A 21,483-nucleotide genomic window follows, 5' to 3' on the forward strand; every position below is an offset into this window, starting at 1 on the left:
CACTGCTATCACCAGCAGAAACATTGGTATATATACTAATAATATCAGAGTGATTCTTTCTTTGGAATACCACCACACACATGGACTCATACACACCTTCTCCCAGGATGCTTTCTATGTACTGAGAGCTTTACCTGACAAGAGTTTAACAAGGAAGCAGTGAGGAAGAAAAAAGAGGTTACATAAGAACCAAGAGCTCTAGGAAAGTGTAAGAAAATAAAACTAAGAGATTTGAGAAGCCAAAAAACAGACATGCTGAGTGATCTGATGACTTTAGAATGAAATTATAACAGTGGTGACATATAAACCTAATTCTTCTGTTTCACAGCTGTGTTTTTTATCTAATCAATCATTTGATTATACTGTACTTCTGACTGGTAAGCCTGTTGGAAAGCATTATGAAGATATTATGTGTATGTAGCTGGCTCACATCCACTCAATGAGACTACATATTACAGATGGTCCTTCATAGTTACCCTCACCTGTCTGGAGTTGAAAGGTATTTCTGCTTTTGAAACTTCTTCTCCAGTCCCATCAGCTGCAGTTCTGTGAAAATAGTTCTACTCCGTCGGGGCTTTTTCAGGCGGGTTGCAGGCTGTTCTGCCTCAGATTCACTGCTGAGGCTTAGTGGAGTTTCACTGGCAGGGGTATCAGAGCGTGGCCCACCTGTTGAGGCATGAGGAGACAAAAGGTGTGGCATATGAGATGCCTGGGTCACTGAGGAAAGATGAGCAAGTTGTGTTGGCTGCCGTGTGATTAGCGAGAAGACAGGGAATTCTCTCAAAGAAGAAGGACCTGGAAGACACAAAAAGCCAACAAAACAAATATACATTTATAACAGATAACAGTTATTACAGATAATTGCATGTTTCACTAGTTAGATAACACTGTAAGCATACATTATCTGTTTGATAGTATGTGACCACAGATTACAGTCATTGCTACAATTCCAGTTAACAAGCTTTTTTTGGCACCTCCAAGTTCTGTCTAGCTTGACTTTAAGGCAACTCAGCTAGTTAGGGTGGCAAACAGGTTTTGTGGGTGTCATATTTCTGCAGTATTTTGTATTGCTGCCTTACAGTACTTGGATTGCAGATTCCACAACTGGGGTTCTCCTGTCCCTCTAGTGGGTATATTCTCTGCAGAGTTTGTACATCTTGTCCTCTCTGATTAACCATAGATTTTGACTACAGGCCTTTATTCCAGCCATATTCCAGAGAGAGAGAGAGATATTATGATGGACTAAACTGGTGACCATTGGTGTGAGTGGGTATCTATGTCCAGTAATGGGTTAATGACCTGTGCAGGCCTAGCTGCATATCTAATGTGCTCTGCCTGCCAGGCTAGGTTCCAAATCCCCCCAAGGCCCTGAAAAAATAAAGCAAGTATCTTAAAAATGAATGAATAAATGAATGGAGAGAGTGAATGAACTACTATTATGTATTTATCTTCTGTTTAATGCAGAGCCACAATACCACCATTCATGTTTATTTAAAAAATATAACTTTTTAGTTTGTGGGTAGAATGAATAATAGTTTTAAATCAGGCATCCAGTCAGTTCACTGCCTTGCTGATCTATTCATTTCACCACAGCTCATTAGTAGGAGCAACACAGCCAAGTGGTAGTCAGCCATTATCTTTTTATTTTTTTTAATTTGTTGGTTTTGTTTTGCTGTAGAGTGTAGCTGTGTGTGCTGTCTCATACACTACCCTGATAGCTTTTCTGCCTAGTCTGTTCCAAGCATGAAGCTTAGGTCCTGAAATAATGTTTCTGCACAGGAAAGCAAACAGGCTTTTATTTATTCAAGTGTTTATAAGCCCTCAAATTTGAGTAACTGGTCCAGAGATGATGTATAAGTGGACATTGTCCATTTATATCTGTATTTGGAACTGAGTCCTGTTTGCCACATGGGACTTGAATAATGCCTGGAAGAGATTAATCTGAAGTTACTTTGCGAGGCATAGTGCAAATTATCTTTTCTCCATTTGGGTCCTCATCATAGCTTTTCTTAAATGCTTTGACTTAGAGAAGGCAATAACAGGTGCATCAAGGAAGGAAGAGAGGATGTTTATAATGTATGAGGCCATATCTGTTACCTTCTGGTTTGATGCAAAACTCTGTGAAGTGGCAAGGAAAATGTCAGGTAAGAAGCAGAACCAAGATAAAGATTTAAGTTATTCAAAAAATTAGAGAAGTAGTACATAAGGGACATGCTACTCCAGTGTGTGGCTACAGGTAGCAAAACAAGGCTGTTAATGTCTTGAAGTCATTCATGTTACAGGTAATTCTGGGAGAAATATATAAAACAAAAGGAGCAGTTATGATACAGATGTAGGGAGAAGGAACATGCCAGTATGGTACACTAAAATGAGATTAAGTGGTGGACTATTTTATAAAAAAATAAATAAATCCCTGGATACAATTGAGAACGAGCACCCCACATTACATTCTATATAGTGAGGCATTATACAATTGAGAAAGAGCACCCCACATTACATTCTATATAGTGAGGCATTACCCCCTGCATTCCTTTACTTAATATAACCTTGGCTGGAGATGGTTACCAAGTTTGGAATAAACAGTCCATTGGGAGGCTGCAGTTGTGCAGTAGTTAGCATTGTCGTCTACAGCAAGAGGTTCTCTAGTTCGATTCTCAGCTGAGGTGCCTTCTGTCAGAGTCTGCATGTCCTCCCTGTGGTCATGTGGGTTTCCTCCAGGTGCTCTGGTTTCCTCCCACATCCCAAAGACATGCTACAGATGGATTGGACACTGTAAATTGGCCCTAGGTGTGTGTGTGCGCATGTGTGCACCTGGTGTGGGTGGTTGATCATCGGGCTGGGAACTTGACACCGTAAAACTCCACTGCCAATTGTTCTGTGGACCATTGTTCCACTGTGGTGACCTCTAATGAGAACAAGCTGACAGGAGAAGAAGTTTATAAAAACTGAATCAAGGATACAGTTGCTGACCATGCATTGTCTTTTCTTGTACTGATGTTGTCTTCAAGGATAATGTGGTAGCTGCAGGAAAAGAAATGGCAGTGGCCAAAAAATGCTAGTATGAATGAAAAGGGTTAAATGGACAACAATTGCATTTTTTTTTTCGTTAATTCTTTTCTCACCAAAACATTACATGACTAAAGCAAGCTGCCATCTAGGAGAATGCATGATTCTCAGAATATTCCAAACAGAGCCTGGACATAAAGGAATAAATCTGAATGAATGTGCAGTGCCTTAGACAAGAAGTTTGCAATTTCTGATAGTTTTCCAGGATCAAATTGCTTTTCTGAATTGTTTACAATTCTGAATAGTATGTATGATTGCAGTCATTGCTCAAGGAAGTCCCCCTTCCCTTGGAAAGTTCCTGCCTATGATGGCCAGGTAGACAGCTCTTTGTGAATAAGCATGCCAGTGCTTGAGAAGTAGCAGGCCTGGAGAAAAATCTGATTGATTGTGGAACATGAGTGTGTGTGTGTGTGTGTGGGGGGGGGGTTACTTCATGAAGGTGATATCATCAAAGCCATTATGTTGATAAGCATAATCTTCTTGTGACATCATTGCACACCTAGCATTACAAAGATGCACTCCTGAAGCTGAAGAATGGGGAAATATGTAAAGGGATGTAACCTGGACTGTAAAGGTGACTATAAATTAGGATAAGTAACATGAAGGTGGATAAATTCTTGTCAAAACAACAGGCCTATAGAACCTTCAGCAAGGTTTAGGGTTTAGAGCAGGGCAAACATGCTGAAATGTCACAAAGAAAATAAGGCTTAAAGTAGAGAATATGTAGAGTTTTGTTGGCTGAATGAAAGATAACCAAAAACTTAATGAGCTGTACAAAAACTGCCAATTTTAATAGGTGCCATAATATAGCTTAGTTGAGTGACTATTGTTGCAGACACAGTTTAATCCTTTTCAGACTAATAACCAACATAGTCTATGCAAATGTAGCAGAGATGAAACAGGATTACACAAATTGTATAGCTTTTCAGACTGTATGTATGCATGTATGAACATATACCATGGATTGTATTTATTTATTTATTTTACATTTGTTGACCATGTCCATTTTCAGCGGAGGCCCGGGGAGAAAAGCTCCAAGGTAAGCAGATGCAATAAAAACAATGAAAACATATTACAAATATGGTATAGACAAAGAATACATAAGCAAACATGAATAGACAAGTTCAACTGGTTAGAGTTACTCCCTAGTGGCAGTCAGGGGTAAGTTCAAAAGTAATCTGATTAATAGATTTTTCACATTCTTGATGAGAGATAGCCAGGCTTGTTGCAGTGGCAAAGCCAGTTTAGTGCCTGATGTTGTTTGAGTCTAGTTTTAAATTGGCCTAGGGAGGAGAACAAAGTCATATCAGCTGGAAGTAAGTTCCAGGCTCTGCCTGCAGAGTTTGCAAAGAGGGCATCACCAGCTGCATTGTTAATTTTGATTGTCTGCATTAGTAGTCTGTTCGAGGATTGAAACAGTTGTGGATTGTTATAGGGGGTGAAAAGATTTTTAAGTGCTGGGGTATTATCCGGATTATAAAGGATTTTATTAACCATAATCAGTAGGTTATATTGGATTAGACTGGATAGTTCAAGCCACCCAAGCTGGTTAAGATTGATGCAGTGATGTGTCCTAAAAGGCAGACCAGTGGCAAACCTGGCAATGTGATTATAACAGGATTTGCGATGAATATTGATGTTTCCACAATTTATCTGCCTGGCAAGACCCTATCACTGCTATATTTATTAATTACTTTAGCCGACATAATGGTACACAGTCAGGTGAGTAAACTTCTTATCTGACCACTGCATTGTATTATTTGATGTACAAAGTACACAAGGCAACACACACACACACACACACACACACACACACACAAACACACACACACACACACACACACACACACACACACACACACACACGCACGCACGCGCACGCACGCGCACACACGCACATATCTGTGAAGTCAGTATAAGTTACTGTCTCATATGTTCGCTGATTAGATCCAAATGAAGGTCCGATTCCGAAATAAGGATGTACAATTTATTGTGCCACAACAACCAAAATAAAAACTTGTAACATGTAGATAAAAACGCCAAAACACATTCATGCTATAACAAGTGATAATACGTTTTAATATGAAATATGAAAACATATTATCACTTGTTATAGTGTTAATGTGTTTTGGCGTTTTAATCTACATGTTACAAGTTTTTATTTTGGTTGTCATGGCACAATAAATTGTACATCCTTATTTCGGATTCAGGCCCTCATTTGGATCTCATCAGCAAACCTTTGACTGTGTTCCTTGTCTCATTTTTCGCTTACATCTCTGTATTTGGTTTACTGTCTCATATGTGCCTTTTATTTTCAGGGAAGTCTTTATTTTGAATCTGAATGTTTCTTTGCCCCTTTTAAAATACGTGTTTCATGGCAAAACTCTAGGAATTATATTTACTAAATGTTAACGTTACTAACATGTTGTTTTTTAAGAAAAGCAGTTTAATTAAAAAGATAGAGGTACATTTTTTATTGTAAAGTTTGGGAGTATGCCTAAGTTTTACATTGAGTAACTTGCCTCTTCACAGATTGACTGACAACACTGCAATTTGAAGTCATGTTTTAACGATAGTAGTTTTCAGCATTTAACCAGATACTTTTACTGATAGCCTTTGGCTATTTCCTTAGATTCTGAAGAAGAGGTGTCACAACATTATATGAACAAGCATTTTATTCTGTTTCACCATAAAAACTGTTAAAATGTTTAAAGTTTTTTTTCTCTAGATGCAGTTATGCTCTTCCCAGCATATTTCTTGCTAATGCCAGATCTATCGCAAATAAAATGGATGAACGTCTGCTACAGATTTCTGAGAACAAACTTGCAACAGGCTGTTGCATTTTATTATTTACAGAGATGTGGCTACACTTGTGTAATACCAGATGCAGCCATTGAGCTGGCAGGCGCACAGCTTTTCGGTGGGACAGGAATAAAGACTCAGGTAACAGCAGAGGTGGGGGGCTTTGCATCTATGTGAATAACAGCTAGTGTAACAACGCAAAGATTGTAGACTATTACTGCTCTCTTGACCTGGAGTGTATGACAATCAAATGCAGGCCCTATTATATACCTCGGGATTTCACTGCTCTTATAGCCGCAGCTGTTTACATTCCACCAGATGCTAATGCTTGCACAGCTCTAGGTCACCTGTTTGACAGCATTAACTTGCAACAAAACATCCATCCTGAAGTTGTCCATATCATAGCTGGTGATTTCAATCAGATGTACTTGAAGTCAGTTCTCCCCATATTTCACCAACACATCAAATGTGCAATAAGGAAGGAAAATGCACTGGACAAGGCCTACTCAAATATCAAGGATGGCTATAGAGCAAAACAGCTGCCTCATCTAGGGCAGACAGACCATTTGTCCATACTCTAGACTCCTGCATACACTCCTGTTAGGAGAAAAAAACAGATTACTACAAAGATTGTTAAAATATGGCTGGAAGGTGCACTCTCACAGCTGCAGAATTGCTTTGAAAGAACTAACTGGGACATTTTTGAGGATCAGGATCTGGGAGAGTACACATCAACAGTACTCTGCTACATAAAAACCTGTCTTGACAATGTCACTGTTAGCAAGCACATTCGTTTGTACCCCAATTAGAAGCCCTGGATGATGAAGGAGGTCAGATCTCTTCTCAAACCCTACAATACAAAATTCAGGTCTGGCAACAGAGTCCTTTACAGTGTGGCTAAAGCCAACCTAAAGAAAGCCATCAGAGAAGCTAAAGAAGCGGCCTATAAAAGGAAGATACAGGACCACTTCACCAACAAGGACCCACAATTACTATGGCAAGGTATTCAGCACATCACCAATCATAAAACCAGTAACCGTATGGGTTTTGATGGAGATACCATGGCAAACACGAGAGAAGTGAAAAAACAAGCCAGTCACACCAGGTACTTAGCGCATTTGCAGTTTAATCCAAACGCTTTTGTCTTACTAGTTTCAGACTTCTTGTAAATAAAAAACAAAGCGCACAAAGACATACTATATGCCCATTTCTCCACCTCTTTCTTAATTAGTTCAATTCAGACCCACCCAGTTGTTAAAACACAGCACAACATAAAAGGCATATTGCATTCATTTAATACTCTGTTACAAACTCACAAAACATACTAAATATTGCAAATAATATCATAAAAGTCATAAAAAATATGTTGCTTTCAATTTCAAATAAGAACTTAATGACAGCCTGTCATTAAGTCCAGGCTTTTCATCAGAATTAAGTTTAATTTGCCATTTTAGCTCTTTGAATTTTAAAAATTCATCACTTGGCCCACCCCTAGGTCCTAGATCAATATGATCTATGGCACAAAATTTAAAGGCATGTGCAGGGTTCTCCCTAATATGTCTGTATAGGGCATTTTTTTTCATTGCGATGTTTAATTTCATAGATATGCTTGTAGATCCTAATCCTGAATGCTCTCTTGGTTTTCCCCACATAATGACTGCCACATGCCTGACATACTGCAACATATACAACTCCTTTAGAATAATAAAAATAATTTTTAAGTGGTTTAATGGTACCAAAGTTCACAATAGTAATTCTATCTTGGTGAACTACATGTTGACATTGGGCACATCTTTCACATTTAAAACATCCACCATCAACCCTTCCACCATGGCTACTCTCCAATATCCCCTTGAAATAAGCCTCTTTTTTGTATACAATGGTCGTTATTTCCCCTAACAAGGAAAGTAACTTGGGGTCCATACTGAAAATTCTCCATTATTTCTTGACAGTGTTACAAATGTCATAATAGTCAATGCTATATGGTAATATCAGTGCCCTACCATAACTCGTTCTGTTCCCTTGTCCAAGTGTTTGTAACATAGGAATGGTGTTGTCCAACAACACATGATACACCCCTTCATTCCTTTTTGTCTGTACCTCCCTCATTATATTGACCACCATCTCCTTCAGATACCCCCTTTTAGTTAACATACCCTCCAGAATCTCACATTTCTGGAGAAAATCATCCAGTACAGAAACCATTCTGGCCAGTCTTACAAATTGGCCTTTAACCAAGGCTCTCTTTTGATGTGTAGTGTGTCAACTATTGCAGTGCAGCAAGGAATTAGAAGAAGTCGGCTTCCTATAAAGATGTGACGTAAAAACCTTGTTGTTATAATCCTTTCTAATGGTGACATCCAAATAGTGAAGTACATCTCTGTCCATACACACGGTAAATCACAGAAAATGTGTTGTTTCATTAATATATTGAAAGAATTCATTTAGCCTATCCTCACCGTCTTTCAAAATAGTACCACATCATCTAAAAATCGGCCATAGACCACCCAACAGTCTTTAAAAGGTGAATTAAAGACAAAAAGATCCTCCCACTGGGCTAGCACTATGTTAGCAAAGACAGGGGCACAGCATGCACCCATTACTACCCCCTGTCTCTGCTTAAATAAATGCCCCTCAAAGCTCACAAAGTTGTTCTCTAACACAAGTTCAAGGCACGCCCTCTAAGGAGAGACAGTATTACAGTCCATATTTGTGTTTTTGACTAGGTAATAAAAAAAACAGTCAATCCCCTGTTCATGTGGGATGACCGAAAATAAATCACAAATGTCTATAGTCACTGTTAGTAAGTTATCATCGTACATTTCTTGTCTAACTTTCCCAAAAAAGTCCCAAGAATCTCTCAGCAACATTGCCCTATTCTCAAGCACATTTGACTTTAAAATCCACAAATTTTGCAATACTAAATGTTTTTGATGCTTTTGCATTCACTATTGGGCATGGGGGGGGGGCTGGTGATAGTATTACAGTCCATATTTGTGTTTTTGACCTGCACCCTAACCCTAAGGTCCGTAACTATCGCACACATACCCTACAAAACTACACACAAACAAAGCAATAAATACACACACATACAGTTAACAAAACCCAACCCTACACTACACCATACATACATTACTAACTATCCACTTACCTTAACCTGCACCCTAACCCTAAGGTCCATAACTCTCACACCACAGTGGAGGAAATAGCAAACTCCGATGACAGCCCACCGATTTCTTTCCCTGGGAAAGAAATCGATGTTCCGTCAGTTTGCTCTTCTGAGATTTCAAACATTTCAGTTCGATTAAATTAAATTTGGCGTTTTCAACATTCGAAATGCTGATAGGAACCCCCATTTTCATAGTCTAGCTTGTCCCTCAAAGGTTTTTTGTCCTTCCTGCTCTTAATGTCCTTTAAACTTCTTTCAACATCACTAAAAACACTGTTAAATTCCCTAATTTTGTGTTCAAATAACAAATAATTTTTGATAGTGTCATTCAGTTTAACTATTTTACCATCTATCATTTGTAATTGTCTATTATTGTCAACTATTAATACATTCAACAAATCACAGCCTTATCTATTGAACAATTGAATAAGCTCATGGTACAAAAGCGAGTCTTTAGATAGTCCACTGGGGTACTTCCACATTCATAACCCCTTAGGAATTTGTTCATATCTTAAGCACTTGCCCAGGTAACCATTTTCAAGTTGAATTTTCTTATATTATTTATTTATTTATTCCAGTTTGATGACCAGGGAGGTCCACTGGGCTCGGGGAGCCCGTTTTCAGTGAAGGCCTGGGGAGAAAAGCTCCAACAATACATAGTTACATGAATAATTAAGAAACTTTGCATTACTGACAAATAAACAGGTAGCATTCATGAAGAAACAAACAATTACAATTTTGTTTTCGATGTTAAAAATAGGCAAATTGCCTTGAGGCTAGATTTTACAGTATAGTTATTTATACATAATACAAATGAGCAAGGTTAGCTAGGTGAGAGGTTAGCCAGGAGTAAAAGTGGAGGAGACCTTAAAAGGTATAGAGTGAAGAGTACAGTTGCATTTCCTGTTTGCGTAAAGGTGAGAATGAAGAAGAGTTTTAAAGTTTTCGAGGTTATCGCAGGTCCTAAGAGTGGAGGGAAGAGCATTCCATTTTTTGGCTAAGGTGAAGGAAAGCAGAAGTTGGCCAGCTGGGCACTTGGGTTTGATGATTAGGTTTTGGTGGGTAGATCTAAGTGTTCTATGGGGAGTATATGGCTGTAGGATACTGGATAGTGCAGGACACTTGGTAGGTTGGAATAGTAGTCTATAGGCAGTCGTGATTTGGAGAAAGTCAGGTTGGTTATGGAGTTCAAGCCAGTTTAATGAGTGAAGAGAGGAACAGTGATGAGAGGAAGATTTGGCTTTGGTAGCAAATCTGGAGATTTTATTGTAACATACTTCTAGTTTGGAGGATAGTGAGGAGGATAAATTAGTAAGCAGAGGGGCACCATACCGCAGAGAGGGAAGGAGATAAGTAATGGCAAGAGTTAGTCTGGTAGCAAGAGAGAGGAAGTGGTTGTTTCTATAAAGTAGGCCGAGTTTTATGTGGGTTTTATTTATGTTTAGCTGGACGTGAGTATTAAATTTTAGGTGTTCATCAATGGTTACACCAAGAAGTTTGGCGGAGGGAACGACCTCTAAAATTGAGTTGTTATGGCTGGTTATCTGGAATGAGTTTTTATCAATAGGGGAGGACTTAGAAGGAGAGAATAGAAGGATTTTAGTTTTGTTAGCATTTAATGAGAGGTGATTTTGGAGCATCCAGTTTTCGGTAGTTGAGAAGGCTGTTTGTGTCTGTAGTTGGAGATCTGTTAAGTTGGAGGCGCAGCAGATAAAAGTAGAATCATCAGCATATTGAACAATTTTAGTATTGGGTATGGCCTTGTAAAAGTTGTCAATAAAGATGTTGAATAGAACTGGGCCAAGTATGGATCCTTGGGGTACTCCAGTGGGGGTAGGACAGAAGGTGGAGGTGCCCTGACCCCATTTGACAGCCTGGGACCTGTCAGAAAGATAGCTGGAGAACCAGGAGAGAGTTTTGTGGGAGAGATTGAGATAAGACAGATGATTTAGAAGGTGGATGTGGGAGATGGTATCAAATCTTTAGATAAGTCCAGCAGAACTGAGGATACTAAATTACCAGAGCTATGGGCTAAATTGACAGTATGTAAGAAGGAGAGAAGGGCGGTGTTGGTACTATGTCCTGGGTGGAAGCCGTGTTGGGTAGGAGAGAGTAGCTGGTGTTTGCTAAGGAATGGCAAGAGCTGAAGGTGGATGCATTTTTCAAGGAGTTTAGAGAGAGGGGAAAGGATGGCTATGGGGTGGAAATTAGATATGTTACAGTTTTTGCCACCCTTGTGAAGTGGAAGAATATATGCAGAGCGCCATAGTTTGGGTACATAGGATTCAAGTAGGGATCTATAGATCAGGATGCTAATAGGGAGAGCAATACCATCGGAGGCTATTTTTAAGAAGGAGGAGGGAATGTTGTCGGGGGCATTGGAGTAAGGCTTTAGTTTAGAGAGTAGTTTCTTTATTTGGTAGGTGGAGATGGGTTTGAGTTCGAAAGTAGGGGGGGGAGGAGGGAGAGGATGTTTGGTTGGGGTGGGGTTGAGGGTTGTTGTTGGTAAAGGTCTTGGTTAGCTCAGCAATAGAAGTCGTGAAGAAGGTGTTGAATAGTGAGGCAATTTCAAGGTCAGATTTGCTGATGTCAGGGCAGGGATTGTTTTTAGTACCTGGCCTAAGAAAAGAGTTGATAGAGTTCCAAAATTGTTTCGGGTTTCTTGCATGATTTGTTTGCATTTTGATGTAGTAGGACTTTTTATCTTTGATAACTTGTTTTTTGGCAAGGTTTCTTAGTTGTTTGTATTTAAGTAAGCTGTCTGGTTGTTTAGTTTGGAGGTATGTTTTCCAGGTTTTATCTCTTTGTAGCATAATCTTTTTGGTGTATTTAGTAAGCCACAGGGTAGTCTTAGTTTTTACTCTTTTTGTTCTTACTGGAGCTAGGGAGTTAAGGACATTTAAGAAAGTTGAATTGAAAAAGTCAACAGCTGAGTCTAATGGAAGAGTTTTCAGGGGTTCCAATTGGTATTCCTGAATGAATCAGAGAAAGTAGTAGGGTTAAAGTTAGAGAGGTTCCGAGTGTGGATAAACTATTGGGAGTGAGGGGGGGTGAGGGAAGCTCGATGGGTGAAGGCAGGGAGGTGGTCTCCTAATGGGTCTGGTATGACACTTGATTGTATCACTTTATTGGGATGAGATACTAGGATCCAGTCTAGTAAATTAAGTCCTTGAAGTGATTTATTTGTGAGTATAATGTCCCATTGTCTTTTTGATGAAGTGAACTCACACCCAACCAGTTCATATCACCTCTGAGCCATTGTTCAACAGAAAACTCCAGATTCACATTGCTGGAGGTATTAGCAACTTCCTGCCTCTCAGAACGTGCAAGCCCAGTTGTTAAATTTAAAGAAATAGTCACACCGTTCTCTGTAGTACCAGTATTACAGTTCCTCTGTGCAGAGGTAATGAAAGATTGCTCCTGGCTTAATAATTCACCAGTATTGTCCTTCCTTGTGCTCAATTCGACATTTAGTCTCTCCACCTTCTGGGTAAGTCCAGCAACAGCTGCCAATAGTGTGGCTATTGACTCCATCATCCGTTTAATGTCAGGACCCAAGGTGCCCACCGAGTGCTCCTCACTCTCTATAAAACACAAACTAGTAAGTAAAACCACACAGCAACTCAGCTAACACAAGAGAAGTGAAAAAAACAAGCCAGTCACACCAGGTACTTAGCGTATTTGCAGATTAATCCAAATGAATGCAATAAACATTTTATGTTGTGCTATGTTTTAACAACTGGGTGGGTCTGAATTTAACTAATTAAGAAAGGGGCGGAGAAATGGGTACATAGTATGTGGTTTGTGTACTTTGTTTTTTATTCTGAAGAAGTCTGAAACTAGTAAGACGAAAGCATTTGGATTAAACTGCAAATACGCTAAGTACCTGGTGTGACTGGCTTGTTTTTTTTATTTCTCTTGTGTTTGCTGAGTTGCTGTGTGGTTTTACTTACTTGTTGATGGAGATACCTCCATGGCAGAAGAACTTAATTATTTCTTTGCCTATTTTGAGATGGAAACAGCAAAGACAGTCATGCCTAGGCACCAGCAGATAGGCCACAGAAGTTCCACAGTACCTATACTAGCCTCCTACAACCACACCTTCACAGTAGAAGAGCATGATGTAAGATGTGTGCTCAAAGCAGTTAATCCAAGAAAGGCTGCTGGCCCTGATGGAGTGATGGGATGGGTGCTGAAAGGACACACAGACCAACTCTGTGGGGTCTTCACAAAGCTCTTCAACCTGTCTTTGTCTAAATCTACTATTCCATCTTGTCTGAAGTCAGCTACAATCATTCCAATGCCAAACAAACGTGTCATCAGTAGTCTCAGTGACCATCATCCAGTGGCACTTACTCCAGTCATCATGAAGTGTTTTGAACAACTGGTTCAGCAACACATCAATGACAATCTCCCAGTTATCTCAAATTCACATCAGTATGCTTACAGAGCAAACAGGTCTATGGAAGATACCATCTCCACTGCCTTACACACTGTACTTTGTCATCTTGTGCAGCAGGGGAGCTATGTGAGGATGCTCTTTATAGACTTTAGTTCAGCATTTAACACAGTTATTCTGGACAGATTGCTCAATAAACACACCGGCCTAGGACTTTCAGAACCTACATGCCGTTGGATTAAAGACTTTTTGAATAACCATCCACAGATGGTTAGACTAGGCCCGTACCTCTCCTCCACTCTCAGGCTAAACACTGGTGTCCCATAAGGCTGTGTGCTGAGCCCCCTTCTGTATACTCTTTACACCCACGACTGTGTCTCCTCTCATTCTACTAATACTATCATTAAGTTTGTGGATGACACCACAGTGACTGGACTTATTTCAGGAAGAGACAGGACAGCATATAAGTTCAAAGACTGACTGCATGGTGTACTGAGAATAACCTTGCCCTGAACTCTACCAAAACAAAAGAACTCATAATAGATTTCTGAAGGCACAACACAGATACACAACCCAATATACCTCAATGCAGACTATGTGGAAAGGGTTCCTGGCTTTAATTTCTAGTTTTACATGTAGCAAAAAGTCTCTCTTGGTCGATAAACACCATAGAGGCAGTCAAGAAGGCATGGCAGAGACTCCATTTTCTGAGGATCCTCAAGAAAAACAAATAGCAGGAGAAGCTACTGGTGTCTTTTTACTGTTGTTTTATTGAAAGTGTGCTGACATGCTGTATTTCCACTTCGTATGCCAATAGCTCAGCACAGACAGGAATGCACTTCAAAAGATCATTAATTCTGCCAAGTAAATCACTGGCTGCTCACTGCCCTGTTCAGAGGAAGTCTTCAGCTATTGTTGTCTCAGCAAGGCAACCAACATCTTGAAAGACCCTTCTCACCCTGGACATCACCTCCTTGAACTGCTGCCTTCTGGCAGATGGGTCAGGTCCATTCCATCTCGGACAAACAGACTTAACAGTTTCTATCCCAGAGCCATATGTGACCTGAACAATGCTAAACACTCACACTGAGTACAGGTAATAGCCATTTGCACTATAAGGTATGTGTTTACATTCCTGTGCACCTTACCTTATTCCTTTCATGTGCAATTATACCCAAGTGCAATAACTTGGGTGTTTACTGCACTGTGTTGCATTATACTGTATATATATTTCTTGGTATTGTATTGTATTCTGTTATTTCTTTCATGTTCATTATGTGTGAATGCACCTTGGGAGAATTGCTACAAATTTTGTTGTACTTGTGCAATGACAATAAAGGAATTTTATTTTACCTTATACAGTTCAATACCACCACTGTTGCTTTAGTATTTTACAGAGAAGTAATTTTTGTTTTGCTCAAGGAGAGAGAGGACATGTAGGTGGTTGGTGTGACAGAGCAAGATGCATAGGACAGGAAGAAATGGAAACAGTTGATCTGCTGTGGCGACCCCTAACGGGAGCAGCCAAAAGAAGAAGAGAGAGTCATAGATGATTGTTTAGACAAAGAAATTCTACTAAAGAACAAGTTTTATTATAATTAACATAGTTCACTGACAGAAGATGCTTAGAAATATAATTTTGGCAGGATAGGAATACTTTTTTATGAACTGCCCAAACTAATACTTTTGAAAAATACATTCTGAAAGCATTGCTGCAGATTTCAAAGCTACTTTTCCTGGAAAATAACAGGAATCTTACTGAATTCCAGGTGTTTTGTTCACCCACAGCCTTCTATACCTGCAGGATATGAACCTCACTTAAAGCAAGAAAGGTGACACGTGTACTTCACCACTCCTTGCTGTTTGATTTGGACTTGGCATCAGTAAGTAAGCAAATAAGCACCTACACGACCACAGTGATAAAACAGCATGATTAGTGAATGACATAATAAAAAGCATTTCCAAATGCTTGAAGTAGACAACAGGTAACTCAATGAAAGAGGGAGGTCTCATTTACACCTTCGGCAAAAGAGTTCTACTTTAATCTTTAATAGTAGTAATAATGTTTCACAGGCGCTGCAGGGAAAGTTAGTTAAAAGTTATTCCTTCCACAGAACACACATGAAGACGAAAAGTTGCCAGTGGTCATTATATTGCACCTGCATAAAATAGAAGCACATACTGAATATCAAAAGAGTTTAAAGATCAAAAACTATCAGAATTGTTCACAAAAGTTCAAAGATCGAAAAGGTCATTTTTCCTCTGGTATCACATTATTGCTTCACAACACAACACACACTACCTGCTCCTGAATGGGAAATGCTCTGCCAAGAAGAAGAACGAACGGAAACTTAATGGCAAGAATGCATTTGCAGAAAAACAACAGTTGCAGTTAAGAAAACCTATCTGCAGCCCTTTTTGTATCCGTAGGTATTCTCTGATAAGCATGAATTTCAAAATGAAAGGCAGTAGAAACCCTATAACTCTTTAGTTTCTGACAGCACTGCTTAGTAAAACACTAAAAGACAGTTTGATCTGTGGTAGTCATATCCAGGTGCTTGTTTCTAAACTGCAGGTGTCATCATTTTTTATCTTGAACAGGTGCCCTTAAAGCTAAAAATGGAGAGTCAGTATATGGAGTCTTTGAAAGAAATTGTACACCGACAGACCATGAGTATTGTTAATAAGGCTAAACAGAAGGTTTCATATCGATTCATAATGATTAATCATATGTCGTTTAGTTGACTCAGGGTCAGACTAAAACATTAAAATCCTCAGTCACATTCTCAAAACAACAGTACTTCCAAAGTCAGAAAACACAGGAAAAACATTTTTTTTTGCAGAAAGCAACCGCCTTTTACCCATGATATGGAAGCAAGTCCCCACTCAACTAATCTTTAAATATACCTGCTCTGAGATCACACAAACCTGGAGAAAAGGGAGAAGATGTAAAACAAAATTAAAATTCACCTTCTCTTTCTTTTCTGGCTCCATAGCACAATGTATGAACAGAAGAGTCCCATTGCAACAAAACACTGACTACAGGAGAACTGTGACCTTTCTGTTTCAACATTACAAGACTCATTGTTCCAGGCTGTGACAATGTGTAAATTTCCAGTCTGAGGCCCTAAATAATGAATGCATGCAGGAGTAATCAGGAAATCATGCATTAAATAAAACCTTGAACTGTGACCCCATACAGCCAAACCTAAGATTGCCTTATAAGAACTGGCAGCACCTGCAGCCTCACCCTTGAAGTAGCAAAATTGTCACTGGTGTAGAGTGAAAAAGACCTAACCACAACCCGTGTAATCCTAGTTCAAGTAACAGTTCAAGAGCTTATGGCATAGTATGGAGGATGGATGTGGCTAGGGGAGAGGATATGTCAAAGCCAACTCACGCCATATGGCCACTCTTAACAGCCCAATCACTGCTGGAGGACAGGGATGGTGTCAAACAGGAAGGGCCAGAACAGGACCAACATGGCATGGCCCTCAAGCCAGTGATAGTAGCCCTTTTTACCCACATGGAGTACATGTGCAGACTGATAGGGTGTAGGTGGTCACTACAGTGACACAGATGCCCATGTCACTACTCATGGGGAGATTTTACAGCCTTCACGCAAAAACATGCTCTCATTGTCTGGATGCCAATGAGAGTGTCAAACAACCGCAAAGAGTGCCTGGAGGGCAGCCACTCTGGACGGCTTCTGCCCTAGGGGATCTGAAGTAAGAACCCTCACCCTTGCGGAATGAATGGACTTGAGTCTGACAGGGAGTGGTTTAATGTTCAGCAGGCACATGGGGGATAAAGCACCAAGGGAAAAAATATCACTGGTTCCCTTTCAAATGCTGTTATAATATAGTTTAATGCCAAGGACTATAACTGTGTACTTGGGCAAGGATATATTATCAAGGGAATCAGAATTTGTCAGAGATTTTGGACGATGCATGGCTAGGCTTCAGTCCCTTGTGGTCATTAGCCTAGTAGTACACACCTTCTTCTTCGTCTTTTTTCGGCTTTTCCCAGTTCCATTTTCAATGTCTGTTTAATTCAGGAAAAAAACACAGTTTCAGGTATATTGCATGTCTTCTGCATCTCTTATCTCTATAGTAATAAATCAGTATAATACATATATACATACATATGTGTGTATGTGTATGTATGCATATATAAATATATATATATATATATATATATATATATATATATATATATATATATATAGATAAACACACACACCTATGTGTGTGTGTGTATGTGTGTGTGTATATATATATATATATATATATATATATATATATATATATGTATCTGACAGGAAAGTCAGCGACCTTCTGTAGAAATGTCCTCACACAGGTATCTTAACTTTTTCCCTCTCTGTATGATTACATTTTAGCAAAAACGTTATCAAGCAAAAAATAAAAATAACATCTCTTATAATTGGTGAATTTCTTATTTGTGTTGCTTGCCTTTAGAATTTAATTAAATGGCTCACAGCAAGGGAACGTGTACATCTTGTGTTCTATAATGGTTGTGCTGGATATTTTTCACTTTGTTTTACTGTACTGCACAGCACCAGGTGCGACTATCAGACATTCACTGATCTTCTTGTGTTCTGTCTGTGACCTCTGTCTTCACTCAGATATATAAAGGTAACAAATGACTATAGAATGCACTAACACCAAATATATTTTCCGTAATTACAAGCAGAGGAACAGTGTAAAACCATTTAGTGTGTGTACAATAAACCTCACAGTAACAGACAGACTGGCATCAGTACTAAACAGAACTTAAGCAAGTAAAGCAGGACCTTTGTGTTCAGAAATGAAGTAACATAATACAAGCAAACATATTGCACTTCTCATTAGACTAGCACAGTTAGATTATACTTTAGTATATTTGAGCAAGTATTGCTGAAGTAAACTCTTGCACCATAGAGATGCTGCCTATAACCTGAGATGTGAAACTCATAACCAAGTATTTCTACAAAAGTAAATAGGTAAGTGGGTAGTAATGATTTGCATTCTTCCAAATGAAATTATGTACAAGAAAGCTCTTGTATCCCTTAAAAAACATCATTGAAAAAATGGGACTTATAATAAATACACTCTAGAAAAGTATAATTGTCCAGGGTCTGTCCTTTTATTTAAATTATTTTTAACTATTTGGCACTTGACACATATTATTACTTCCTTTTACATCTTCCTATTCCATCGTATTCCTTATGACTATCCTGCTAAACTATTACTTGCATATTGCTTGCCTTTCAATGATGTTGTCATATTAACTAATGTTTTGTTACTGTGTTTATCTTTTTTGAAGTTTGTTAAAATGTTATATTTTGATTTTGAATTTTGTATTTTTTGCTGTGGAGCTTTTCTCCTCGGGCCTCCGAAGAAAATGGGTTTCTGCCCAGTTGGACTATCAGGGTTAACAAAAGTAAATAAAATAAAATAATAAATATATATGTCACTAGAACATGGGGTCATAGACATTTTGTAAAATGTAAATTCCACCATCCTGAATTTCTGATGTTACTGAAATGACACAGATAAACTAATAATTATATCCTGTAGGCAAAACTTCACTGACGATAAATGTTTCTTAGCAGCAGCCAGCAATCAGCCTGTGTCATTATGATTTATAATGTAATGTAATGACTTGTAATACTTCTTTTTTGTGGTTCTTAATTATGCATGCTTGTAACTAAAGCAGACCACTGCAGGTACTCTGATATAATGAGTGCATTTCTTGGAGTCACATTTCCTATATCATTATGTGCAAGAATGCCATCCCAACTTTTAATTTCGCTCTGTTTTTAAGGGTTGGCCATCAAACAATGTTATCATCATCATTGTGAGGCTGTCAGGTTCAGTCTGAGATACATTAAGCTTACTGCAGTGCAGAATCTGCTGAGTTATCCATCAAAAAGTCATTAAACTGGGTCTGGCATATCTCCAATTCCAGCTAAGGAATAGTAGTACTGCATGTGGCTGTAGCAACAAACCTTCATGAGCATAACTGCAGAGGGACCACCTTGGCTGTATGATAATACATACCAATAACACTGCATAAACTGATGACTCTGTTCCAAAATAGACCATACTAGGGTCAAGCAGAGAGGCATCATTCCTTGTAAACATTTCTAGCCAGCTTCTGAATAGATTGCCAGCCTGGGGGAATTTGGCAATGGGGGAAAATCATTTGTCCAGCAGGAATCAGCATCAAAGGAATTCTCTCCTGTTATATGTGATTCAGCATCCCAGATAATGCTCTCCTATCCTCCCTGATTCATCATTCCACAAAAAAGTCTCCAATCCTGAGTTCAGCATCCCAGGAGATAAGACCCTGTCTGTTTGTATTTGGTAACCCAGATAACACTGTTTATTGTAAAAATCAGCACACCAACAAGCACTGTCCTCTCATTCAGGATTCTTCATCCCATGAGAGAACATTTTCTTTTCCTGCTGGAGTTGGAGTTGGTATTCCAGGGAAAACATGCTTGTATTGAGATGTTCATATAGCAGAAACACCCACCTTTCAATCAGGGTTCAGCATCTGTGAACCACTACTGTGTCCTGCAAGTTTCAATATTCTGGGGAACATGCTCCTGTCCTGGGTTCCACATGTAATAATTACTATTCTGCATTATAGAATTTAGTATTCTAAAGAATACCCTCTAGTCACGTAGGACATTATTCCAAAGAACATGTTCCTACAATGCAGAATTCAGCATTGCAGACGGCATGTTTCTCTCCTGGCTTTAGTATCCAAGGACACTACCTCCTGTACTACACATAGGACAGTATTCCAAGGAGCATGTTCTACAATGCAAAATCTGGCATTGCAGATGGCACGTTTCTCTCCTGGCTTTAGTATCCAAGGACACTACCTCCTGTACTACAGCATTAGCTTTGATCTTCAAGATGTAAATAAATCCACTAAAGCACAAAACTAAACTTGGATAAACATGACAAATAGCTGAAAGCAAAGTCCAAAAGCACCACCCATGTAATAATAAATCATTGCCATACAGGATAACAAAAGTAAAAGGATTTATTTGATAAAGCGCTTTTCGTCCCACTCAATTGTGGGACTTCCTCAGATGAAAACAATAAGCGCACAACTTGAAAATATACAAATCACCCCAGGTCACATGTTCACAACTACCATCACTGATAGGATGTCATGACCTGTCAGGTATTTTAAAATCCTAAATACTCAAAAATAAAATCATTAAGATTGTAAACACACTCTCTTGCTATATTTACACAAATAAATACAATAAAAACATGTATACATGAAAAAATATATATAACAAATGTATATATAAAAAGTTAAATATGCTATGCTGTTTATCTAGTTAAGCTCTTAAATTTTAAAATACAGCTAACTGTGCATGTTTCATTCAAACCTGGAAACAAACATGCATCAGTTCACAACTGCCAAAGAAGTTCCAATACTTTTAAATGTACAGAATCAGGGCCACCCCTACCATCTGGTAGAATACAATCTACTGCTCTAAACATAAATTTATGGATGGGGTTCTCTGACGCATGTTTAGCTAAAGCATTTTCTAGTTTTCCTTTTTTAATATGATTAAGATGTTCATAGACCCAATCACGTAATTTCCTGTTGGTCTTGCCAATATAAAATACGATACATTGTTGGCACTGAGCTAAATAAATGACGGCTTTTGATTGACAATTGAATTTATGTTTCAACTGGTACTTACAATTCCTAAGGCTAAGTTTCCCCTGCAACCATGTGTGAACAAAGGTTACACATGTTGCATTGAAAATGCCTCTCCTCCCTGAGGGTCCCTTGAGTCTGACCTTCCAATAATTGTTTTAAATTCTGGCCCCTTTTCTACATTATTCTAGGTAACTCTGGTAGTTTAATTCTCAAATTGTTATCATTTTGTATCGAGGACCAGTTTTTATGAATAATTGTCCAAATTGCATCAATATCAATGCTAAAAGGAGTAAAAAACTTCAACCATGGTGCAGTGTCATGCTCTTCCTGGTTTTTAACTAAAGGGAAC

General features: G+C 38.8%; 1 protein-coding gene across 1 annotated transcript in view; it reads right to left on the reverse strand.

The window, feature by feature from the left end:
- The window catches only part of BARX2 (BARX homeobox 2), a 315,106-nt gene that overhangs the window by 80,467 nt on the left and 213,156 nt on the right, over positions 1-21,483 (reverse strand). Inside the window, exon 2 of the mRNA XM_044081097.1 lies at positions 483-795. Within this exon, the coding sequence (XP_043937032.1) occupies positions 483-795 (313 nt within the window). The remainder of the gene's footprint in view (positions 1-482; positions 796-21,483) is intronic.

This window comes from Protopterus annectens, chromosome 8.part0 (genome assembly GCF_019279795.1).
Source record: "Protopterus annectens isolate FY-2018-M chromosome 8.part0, PAN1.0, whole genome shotgun sequence".
Lineage (NCBI taxonomy): Eukaryota > Metazoa > Chordata > Ceratodontiformes > Protopteridae > Protopterus > Protopterus annectens.